Source organism: Miniopterus natalensis, chromosome 4 (assembly GCF_054644295.1).
Source record: "Miniopterus natalensis isolate mMinNat1 chromosome 4, mMinNat1.hap1, whole genome shotgun sequence".
NCBI lineage: Eukaryota > Metazoa > Chordata > Mammalia > Chiroptera > Miniopteridae > Miniopterus > Miniopterus natalensis.
In genome coordinates this window covers 68,336,219-68,347,383 of record NC_142084.1, presented here as the reverse complement: position 1 = coordinate 68,347,383, position 11,165 = coordinate 68,336,219, and the positions used below count along the sequence as shown (strand labels likewise).

At 43.5% G+C, this 11,165-nt stretch overlaps 1 protein-coding gene across 1 annotated transcript; it reads right to left on the bottom strand.

The window, feature by feature from the left end:
• Nucleotides 1–212: 212 nt before the first annotated feature.
• LOC107533252 (uncharacterized) lies at nucleotides 213–10,898 on the bottom strand. Its single transcript, XM_016207852.2, has 4 exons — nucleotides 10,772–10,898; nucleotides 2,661–2,787; nucleotides 2,414–2,474; nucleotides 213–2,019 (listed from the first exon to the last, which is right to left on the bottom strand). The coding sequence occupies exons 1-4, from the start codon at nucleotides 10,772–10,774 to the stop codon at nucleotides 297–299; spliced, it is 1,914 nt and encodes a 637-aa protein (XP_016063338.2). The 5' UTR covers nucleotides 10,775–10,898; the 3' UTR covers nucleotides 213–296.
• Between the last annotated feature and the right edge of the window lie 267 nt (nucleotides 10,899–11,165).

Below are 11,165 nucleotides of genomic sequence, written 5' to 3'. Positions count from 1 at the left end.
AGCACAATATATTTACAACATTAATGAGAACTTTCATGTTGAAAAGTCTCTGGCACATTATACATGGATTAGTTTCTATCAAACTTTCTCACATTACTTACATTTTAATTTCTTTATTTTTTATTTTTTTGGAGGGAATTTTCACTTGTAAGAATGTGGACCAATTCAAATCTTTCCCAAACTGTTTACATTCAAGAGTTTTTATCCAGTGAGTCCTTTCATGCTTTTGAAAGAAACTGAGGTAACTGAAACCTTTCCCAAATTTTGCACATTAATGTTTTCTTCAGTATGCATGTTCACGTTTTGAAAGGTTGTGTGATAAATGAAGACTTTTCCAACTTGCTTACATATATAGCGTTCTCTCCAGTGTGAGTTCTTTCATGTTTTCGAAGATAACGAAGACAAGTAAATGCTTTACTACATTTTTTACATACATAGGGTTTCTCTCCAGTATGACTCCTTTCATGTGTCTGAAAACTTTGATAACATTTGAAGGCCTTCCCACATTCCTTACACCCATATGGTTTGTCTCCAGTATGAGTTTTTTCATGTGTTTGTAAGGAACTGGGATCTCTGTAGGCTTTACCACATTCCTTACATTCAAAGGGTTTCTCTCCAGTGTGGTTTCTTTCATGTTTCTGAAGATCACTGGGGTACCTAAATGCTTTACTACATTTTTTACATTTATAGGGTTTCTTTCCAGTGTGATTTATTTCATGTTTTCTAAGATAGTGGAGACAGCTAAATGCTTTACTACATTTTTTACATACATATGGTTTCTCTCCAGTGTGATTACTTTCATGTGTTTGGAAGCTTTGATAACATCTATAGGATTTCCCACACTCCTTACATTCATAAGGTTTCTCTCCAGTGTGAATTCTTTCATGTATTCGTAATGAACTGAGGTATCTATAGGCTTTCCCACATTCCTTACATCCATAGGATTTCTCTCCAGTATGTGTTCTTTTGTGATATCGAAGAGAACTGGGATAACCAAATGCCTTGCTGCATATTTTACATTCGTAGGGTTTCTCTCCAGTGTGGTTTCTTTCATGTATTTGGACACACTGATGAGAACTGAAAGCTTTGCCACATTCCTTACATTCATAGGGTTTCTCTCCAATATGAGTTCTCTGATGTGTTTGTAAGGAACTGGGATCCCTGTAGGCTTTACCACATTCCATACATTCAAAGGGTTTCTCTCCAGTGTGGTTTCTTTCATGTTTCTGAAGATCACTGGGATACCTAAATGCTTTACTACATATTTTACATTCATAGGGTTTCTTTCCAGTGTGATTTCTTTCATGTTTTCGAAGATAACGGAGGCAACTAAATGTTTTACCACATTGCTTACACACATATGGTTTCACTTCTCTGTGATTTCTTTCATGTCTTCGAAAACTTTGATAACATATGAAGGCTTTTCGACATTCCTTACATTCATAGGGCTTCTCTCCAGTAAATTTACTTTCATGTCTTCTATAATTTTGATAATATCTGAAGGTTTTTCCACACTCCTTACATTCATAGGGTTTCTCTCCAGTGTGAACTTTTTCATGACGTCGAAGAGAACTGAGACAACTGAATGCTTTACCACACTGTTTACATTTATAAGGTTTTTCTCCAGTGTGGGATCTTTCATGTATTTGAAGTGAAGTTGAAGAACTAAAGGTTTTCCCACATTCCTTACATTGATAGGCTTTTTCTCCATTGTGATTTCTTTCATGTTTGTCAAAACACTGGGGATAACTGAAGGCTCTCCCACATAGATCGTAATTATACAGCTTGTCTCCGTAATTTTGATACTCATATGGCTTGTTTTCAGTGTGACATCTGATGTGCATATTATGGGATGGATGATGCATGAAGACTTTTCCACATATACTGTATTCCCAAGGTTTTACTCCAGGAAGAGTTTTCTTCTTCGAATTGAGATTTGAAATAAGGCTGAAGTTTTCCCCACATTGACTACTCTTTTTCCCTTCACAGAGTCTCTCTAATATTGGATTTCTGGAAAAACTGAGAAGCATATTACTAATTATTTTTTAATTAATGATTTTTAAATTATTAGTAGAATATTTTAACTATAATCTCATGATTAAAAGCAAAATTTTAGGTTTTCCCCTTGTCTGAATGAATGATTAGAAACAATGTACTGAATGCTTTGCAAGAGGAATGTGCCTTTGCTACTATCAAAACAGTGGTAGGCATGTAAAGGTATCAACACTCTTTCCAATTAAATTACTTTACAAGCACTGACCATCTTTGTCATATATAAAAAAAGTAATTTGGTGGAAATTTTCTGAGAAGTAATAAATTTGAAGCAGAAGTTATTTTGGTTGCTTCTTTTTAAATTTGGTAGCATAACAGGTTTCTCACAAAGATCGTGCTTTTTATTCTGAGTGTGACTCACCTCTGATTTCTCCTTTGGTTTTTGTACTGATCTTCAGTGTCATAATCTTCCCATTTCTTTCCTAAAATGCAGACCCAGAAAATTGATTCCAAACTATTAGAAATTGTAGAAAAATCATTAGATTCTGGTTGTATGATGAGCTCTGACCATGCCAGTTTATTTACCAATGTCCTTTCTTCCCACATTCCATATCTTAGAACAACTCTGGCTGTCCTCTAACAAAGTGAAGGTAACTTGTCATCCTTACCTATGGAGGCCAGGTTCCTAAAGGTTTCCCGCATCACGTCTCTGTAGAGTTTCTTTTGTGGAGAATCCAATAAAGCCCACTCCTCCAGACTGAAGTTCACAGCCACATCCTCAAAGGCCACTGAGTCCTAAAACATCCCAATGTGTATATATTAGGATGCGTGAGACTGACAGCACTGGACACCCTGGCTCCACTTAGAGGAAGGCTACTTATGATTCTGTTGTCTCCAAACATTTACCTGTGATTTGATGAGAAACTCATTCTCTGTCCACACTTGCTTCCTCATAAATTTACCAGCATCAGGAACACATGGACATTGTTTACGCATTGTTACTGTAATCGAATTACACCTTGCTTTTTTCTAATGGTAGAGTTCAGAGAATGTTTGGAAATGACAGGATTGCTGTTCAAATGAAACAAATATTATCATTTTAAGACCATCAATTCCTTGTGAGAAACACTTTCACCTCCTTACTCACTGCCTGCCATTTACAACACTCCATGAGGCAGATGTTAACATCTGCAATGAGGTGTCAATGAATAAAAACACAGTGAAGAATGACAAGCTTTCTGTTCTAGTTCCATCACCAAACATGAGAGTTCAGGAGGCCTGTGGAAATCCAGTGCTTAACAAAGCTCAGCTGGCCATGTTGTCCTAAATTCCTCCAGGACATTAGAAGTAACCGTGTGCAGCTGGCTGAACGGAAATATTCTTGTAGAGAAGCACTGCTCTTACCTTGAGTAATATTTTTCACAGGCTCACTTCTTCCTTTCTCTTTCTGTCTGATTTCATGGTCTAAAAAGTTATTTAAAACTTAGAGCTCAGGCACACAAAGAAGGCATGATAACTCACACGACAAAATCCCTATACTACTGTGCCACAGGCTGCTTCCAGTTCATTTTTGGCACACACACTGAGAAAGTAATGTGCCAGGAGAGCTCTTCCAGCAGGGTCACTACCGTCTGTCCTGGGTGCTGCTGACACTGAGGAACAGGCTCAGAGCTTCAGGCTGCTAGGGAATCCACTGACACCCACAATAATGAGCTTGCTCCTGATTACAAAACATGTAAAGGTTGCAGCAGTGATTTCCTCCAAAAGAACACACAGCGTCCATTCTCCGATCCTCTCTAGACGCTGCCCTCCCTTCTGTCATTTCCAAGCTCCAGGGGGAGTAAAGGAACATGAGAGCGCAACCCTTGACCATGGAATCCCTCAGCTGGTGAACAGCACACACAGCCTGTAGGGTGTGAAAGGGTTTGTTACGGTCACAACTGAGCTGTCTGGCTAGAGTGAGGCGGGCCTCTCAGGGGGCCATTAAAGAGCCTTGAGAGATGCGTGGAGATGGCGCATGGGCATGTCTCAGGAGGCTCCAGGGTGAGCGGGTGTGAGAGCTCACACACAGGGCAGGAGCTGGTGAGGCGTCAATTCCCTGCCACAGGAGGGCACGCGAAGGCCTCCGTATCGCCTTGGACAGCCGCGGGCGGGCAAAGCAGCGGGAATGAGGCTGCAAAGCTGGCAGCAGCCCTCGGGAACTGGAGCAGGAGCTACGGGGGTTCTGCTCTGGCATTTAAGTAACTTAGAGGCTGTCATTCCCAAACTCACAGGAAAAAAGCTAAAAAACTTGCAATGAACTTCCTTTCTTAGCTCTGTTAGAGCATTTGGTTGACAGTGTGACCCAGTGTCACCAAAATTGGGAAAGAAAAAGAAAGCTGACATTTAGGAAAATGTCCCAAATATTCTGATCTTAACACCTTGCTGAGGGGCTACCTGAAGCCAGGACTCGCCTGTGCGGCGGCTCCTTCGGGCAGCAAGGTGTTTAAAAGAACCTAAGGCGCAGACACGAGTTATCTCGTGAGCGGTCAGCCAGGCTCGGAAACACGTGCACACTCGGGCCGGGTGGGCATCAACCTCGCCCGCACTCTCAGGGAACATCTATTCCAGCAAATTCTAATGCAAAGAAAAACGAACAACAAAAAATCAAAAAACGGGAGACAATAACCATAATCCCTAAGTATCTGCTTCAAACAGAAGGTTAAATACACGTGATGGAAACACCCGAAGTACAAGACAGAGAGGCGCGTAAGAGACCAAGGGAAACCAGTCAGGCGACAGTCCCGGAGATTTGCTCGGTTAGTGAGACGGCTGCTGGAGATCCAGGCGGTCGGACAGCACGAGGCCTGAAGAGCAAAGAAGGGGACGCCCAAGTGCCTCATGTTCAACCAGACAAAAGTCAAAGACAGAGGACATCGTGAAAGAAGCGAGGGGAAACACCTCAGTTACAGAGAAACAAAAGCTAGAATTAAATCAAACTTCTTTTCAAAAACCATGCAAGCAAGAAGAGAGTGGAGTAAATATTTAAAGTTGTGAAAGAAAACATAACCTAAAGTTGTGAATCAGGATAAACTTATCTTTCAAAAATAAAGAAGAAATATGGGCTTTCTTAGGCAAAAATTGAGGAAATTTGTCACTAGTACACCTACTTTGACTAAAACGTTCAAAAATTCACCAGAAAGATTGTAAATGGTAAATGTGAATAGAAAAAAATTAATGAAGATAAAATACCTTTTGTGTTTGTTGCCCTATAACATTTTGTTTACAATATTAGAAATTGCATTTCAAAACCTATGTTTCAGAGGCTCAGAAGCCAAGGAGTCCCCTTTTATCATTTTTGTTATGCAAATTCTTTTAGAATATTTTGGATTTCTAATTGGGTCATATTGTGGACCTTTTTTTAAATACCCATTTTCTCCTGTGCCCTCTCGTGTCCTTTCCTATTTTGTATTTTATGTCACTGTGTAAACTTCAGGTAAGTGGGGTCCCCGCTACCCTGGTATTTGTAAATTTTTCTTCCAGAGGACCTCATATCAATCCCTCTAGGGCTAGAGGCCTCCCCACAGAAATTGCTGCTATATAGGATTTACAGACCCTGGGCTTAAGTCTGGTTTCAACTAATCCCTTTCCTGTGCCACAGTGAGACTGTGGATGTTGTCCCAATATCTCGGATCTCAGAGGGTCAGGATCAGTGTTGCAGTAGAGGCAGGCGCAGCAGCAGCAGAGGTATTTAAGGGTCCTGGGGAGCCCTCTGGTATTAGGCAAGTGGACTCAGCTTCACACTTATGGGCTGCCTTATCCTGTCTTTCTCTCTGAAATACTTGCTCTTTAGGGACTGACCATCTGATGGGCTCACCTCCTTCATGGGGTATACCCATTCTTGTACCCCCCTAGACCCACCCTACTGTGATGTGACCCCAGCCTCATTCACACCTTCATGCTAAAGACACAAACAGGTTCCAGCTAAGACATCAGCCCCAGGACCATTTTAAGGAGGGTCCCATTCCCACACTCCTGCCCCCAAAGAATGAGAAACTAACTAAACGGTCAACCCAGAGTCCTCTGCGTACAGAACTAAGGCCCGGTGGAGGCCACAATGCAACACAGGCCGCAGGAGGGGCTCCCCAGCAAGCAGCAGCTCAGAGCAGGAGCCTCCAGGTTCTTACAGGCCTGACAGACCAGGACACGGGAAAAAGGGAGGGGTGAGGCCTAAGATTCTGAAGGCAAATATCAAACGCGTGGAGCCAGACACTCATGACAGGGACAAACAAAAGTAGGAGAAATAGGCGTTTACTCTGACTTGTTTTTATATAAAGACATATCAACAGGATGAGCAAGAATCATCAAAATTGGTCATTTGCGAATGGGGGGAGCTAGAGCACAGCAGTGCAGCAGGATGTGCAGGCAGGGACCTTCTTAAACCCGCTTCCTCTCAGGCATTTCTAAACACGTTCCCATTCATTATTATTATCATTATTTTAATCCTCACTGGATATTTTTCCATTGCTTTTCAGAAAGAGTAGAAGGGGGAGGGGACGAAAGAGAGAGAGAGAGGGAGGGAGGGAGAGAAACGATATGAAAGAGACACATCGATTGGTTGCCTCCTGCACACGCCCCAGGGGCCAGGGACTGAGCCTGCAACCGAGCGAGGTACGTGCCCTTGGCGGGAATTGAACCTGGGACCCTTCAGTCTTCAGGTCAACTCTCTAACCACTAAGCCAAACTGGCTGGGGCCCCATTCATTATTAATTTAAAACAAGAAAAGAAAATTATATACACCGTATTTCCTATGATTAATCATCATTATTAATTTTGCTTCTTAAAATTAATTGTTTTTAACTTTTCTATATAGGAAACCACTCCAAAATTTAAGCTTTTAAAAAGTAAATGAGCCCGGCCGGGTGTGGCTCAGCGGTTGAGTGTCGACCTAGGATTCAGGCGATTGGGGTTCGATTCCCGGTCAGGGCACATGCCCAGGTTGGGGGCTCGATCCCCAGTTGGGGACGTGCAGGAGGCAGCTGATCAATGACTCTCTCATCATTGATGTTTATCTCTCTCTCTCCCTTCCTCTCTCTGAAATCAATAAAGATATATTTTTTAAAAAAGTAAATGATATAAAACTAGAGTATAAAAAATTTACAAACCCCTTTCTAACTAAAAAATACCCCACAACCCAAGGGGAATTATAATGCTTTTTCATCAACTATATTTCACTTCCTGGATAATTTTAAGAATGAATAACATAGTAAATGCATTAAGGGTTTGGTTAGCCCTATGCTGGAAATTTCAAAAATTTACATAAGCATTGTTTTTAAATATATTTTTATTGATTTCAGAGAGAGGAAGGGAGAGGGAGAGATAGAAACATCAATGATGAGAGAATCATTGATCAGCTGCCTCCTGCACGCCTCTCACTGGGGATTGAGCCTGTAACCCGGGCATGTGCCCTGACCTGGAATCGAACCTCTATCTCCTGGGTCATAGGTCGATGCTCAACCGCTGAGCCATGTTGGCTGGGCAAAAAATTTACATAAGCTTTGATATGTTTCCTCATATCAATGAAAATCAAAATTCAATTGTTTTCCTCCAATCCATTAAAATAAAAGTTTATTTACTTTAAGACTAGTACAGCTTTTTACGTGTCAAAGTTTTCTAGGGACAGGCACATACAAAACTGACCTAAAAATGGAAAATAGACCTTAGAACTTAAAAACACCTATCTCATATCTATACATGTTCTCTTGCCTGAATGTAAACAAAATTTTATTTTGTTCTGCACAATCAATCTGGCCTTATTGGCATCATTTCCCTCAATCAAGTTACATTTTAAAAGCCCAGGTGCTGCCCGGCCGGGCGTGGCTCAGCAGTTGAGCTTCAACCTGGGATCCAGGAAATTGGGGTTCGACTCCCGGTCAGGGCACATGCCCAGGAATTGTGGGCTCGATCAATGATTCTCTCATTGATGTTTCTATCTCTCTCTCTCCCTCTCCTTTCCTCTCTCTGAGATCAATAAAGATATATTTTTTTAAAAATAAATAAATAAAATAAAAGCCCAGGTGCTAATGGAAATGAGAATCAAAGGGCTGCAATATTCAAGGGAAAAAGGGATACAATGAAAACAGCAATACTGGAATCAAAACAGAGAAACAGCCTGCTTCCTTACAGTTAAGTTAAAGACCCACATTGAGAACGTAGAATACAATCACAAACTTGGAGTCTAGACAGCCCTGACTGAGATAGAGCCCCTGGAGTGGGAAGGACGGGAGGGACACCTGGACAGCCCCAAGAATAAACGCTGGAGCTCCACACGCCCCCCTCTCCTGTAAGCATGAAAGTGCTCCCTCCCCCAGGCTTCCATTCTTACAAGTGAGGAAACCCTCAGCCTCATTCAGTTCAAGGTCCTGAACCAAATGAACTCCCCAATTCATCAAACCTCTGTCCAGGAGTCAGAACGCCTGATCTTCAGACTTTCTCAATGTGCAAAAATTACACTCTCAGCGCACCTACTCAAGCCTCAAAACTCAAACCTAAGGTCTAAAAATATCTAGGCCTAAGAAACTATAACCTCAACCCTGGCCAGTGTGGCTCAGTGGGTTGGAGCATCCCGTGCACCAGAAGGTCATGGGTTCGATTCCAGTCAGGACACTACCTGGGTTGCAGGTTGGATCCCTGTCTCTGGTTGGGGCACGTGTGGGAGGCAACCAATCCATGTTTCTCTCTCACATGGATCTCTGTCTCTCTCTTCCTCCCTCTCCCCCTTCCACTCTCTAAAAATCAATGGAAAAATATCCTCGGTGATGATTAAAAACAAAACAACAAAAAAGAAACTATAACCTCAAAAAGGGTATCATCACCCTCCCCCCGCCCCCCAACCTCATGTGCCCATTACATCCCCAGTTTTCCAGGGCTGTAGCTTCTCTCAGTGTACAGGCACCTTCCATAGTGGGTGTGAGCAGGCAGGACGGCTGCAAGAGCGGGGTGTGGGGGGTGGCAGGGGGTTCCCAGGAAGATTTACTGGGTCTTCAAGAACTTCCTAGGCTCAAGGAAGTCTTAGTTTGCATCACTAACCACAGGCCTCTAACCCCCACTGGAGATGCTTTGGATCACTATTGATATTTTAAACAACAAAAGCCCAGTGTTTAAACAATCCACCTAAATCACATAAACCCAGCCTTAGATGGAAAGGAAGGAAGAAAACTGTAAGGGTAAAAACTAGTTCAATGAGAAAATTTCTAATGCCTATTACTTTCAGAAAAAAAGGCAGATAATTGCATTTCCAGGGAAAACAACTGGTTTGAAAATGATTAATCGTACTTGAACACTTCTACTCTGCAAGTCTAAACCCTGCAATTTGATTTTAAAACACCCAGAAGTTACACAAACAAACAAAAACAGACCTAAGAAACTTACTACACATACTTAGGGGAAGAAAGAGTGAAAGAAGAATTCTATACAAATGGAATGTAATAATGGAATTTTTTTCCTGAAATTCACCTCTTTCTTGTCTGTTTGAAAATATTTTCTATTGTGTTTCAAGCTCTATTGACATTTTATCCCTATTGAAAAATGAAGACTTAATCAATGCATCTTCTCAAGGTGACAAACCCTGGGAGCGGCAGTGTGACTGTACATGTCACCCAGTCAAGTTTCCAAAGAGGAACCTCCATCCAAAGAATTTCTCATAGAATGTCTGTGCCCAGGGAAGGTCCTGGAGAGAGAGGAATGGGGATTTCAAGCAATCTGATTTCAAGGATTTCAAGTTTTCCCTGTGGTTGTTCTCGGCTTTCCTCTCATGTAAAACGTCCATAAGCAAAAAAATATATTTTTAAAGTTATAGGGACTTGACCCAGAAAGAGCTAGGTTGGAGACACAAGGTTGTGGATGTGAGACGCTGCTCCCCAAACATTTGGAAAACTCAAGAAGAAACAGTCCTCCTGGGGACACAGAAAGGACTAGTGTCAAGAACCATTCCTGAAGAAAAATTTTTATTACAGTTTATTTGATCCAAACAGAGGATATGCCTAAAAGCAAGATCTCCACCGACTGAGAAAATGCTTCTTGCAGTTCTCTTCCAGTTTGCAGTTTCTTTTATGCATTTGGAATTCAGGAGGGGACCTAGGAAGACTGCATGCCTGTGGGAGAAAGCAAGTGGGGATTGGGTTACAGGATACTTAAAAGATTATGTGCTCCCTTGAGGGCAGTTATGGTTCCAAGACGTCTGAAAAAGAGGCATTTCAAAGGTGTGTGAGCCTAGATGCACAAGAACAATGGACAGGCTCGCTTGAGGCAAAGATAAACGTTTTGTTAAAGGAACTGAGCGCTGGGGCGTGACTACCTACATGACCTGTCTAGTTGGAATGTACGATCTGATCACGCCGTTAGGTTACTTTCGGTTAGATTTATTATAGCGCCCTTTTCCTCCACACTGGGGACGCCACTGACCACAGCTCCTTCACAAATGAACCCCACACACCGAGTCACAACTGTCCCCTGCTGACCCTCCCCGTGGTCACTGCGCCACCTGGGGAGACGCGGGGCCGCGGGCGCGGAGAGGCTCCGGGGCTGAAGTCGCGGCGCAGGGACGGGACAGGACCCCCGGGGTCCCTGCTGCCGGCCCAGCACCCATGCCGGGTGCCGGGGGGAACAAGGTCCGAGCACCACCCCAATGGACTCGGGTCCTCAGACTCCGAGGTGACGGGGTGAGGCCGGTCGGAGCACAGCCGGTTTCAACCGGTTCAAACCAGCCCCTCCTCCTGTCTGCACCCGGCCGCACACTCACCATTGCTGGGCTTCCTGGGTCTCCCTGAGTCCTTCCTACAACTCCCAGGACCGGTGCAGATCACAGCGCGACACACGCCGCAGGGGACCCGCTGGGGAACCCGAAGGGCGGGCCACGCTGGAGCCCAAGCGCTCCTGCAGCCGCGAGGGATGCCCCGCCCACTTGCCCCAGCGCGCTCCTGATTGGGCAGGTGCAAGGCTGAGTGGCAGCGCGGGAGAGCCACGGCTCCGCCGAGGCAGCCTCCCCTGTGAATGGGAAGCTGCCCCAGCTTCGGACTTTGCATGAACAGAATTTTTTCTGCTCCTGGGCTGCTCGTATTATTTCTGCCCAGCTCTTTGTGAAGGGGAGGGCACAGGTGTGCACAGGGAATCCTGATTTAGTTTCTAGATGGAGC

What these genes read in the sequence shown, in the direction of transcription:
- LOC107533252 (XM_016207852.2), bottom strand. An exon ending in TAGGAACCTGGCCTCCATAG is followed by an intron (nt 2,475 to 2,660) that starts GTAAGGATGACA and finishes TCTGCATTTTAG; the next exon opens with GAAAGAAATGGGAAGATTAT. An exon ending in AACCAAAGGAGAAATCAGAG is followed by an intron (nt 2,020 to 2,413) that starts GTGAGTCACACT and finishes TATGCTTCTCAG; the next exon opens with TTTTTCCAGAAATCCAATAT.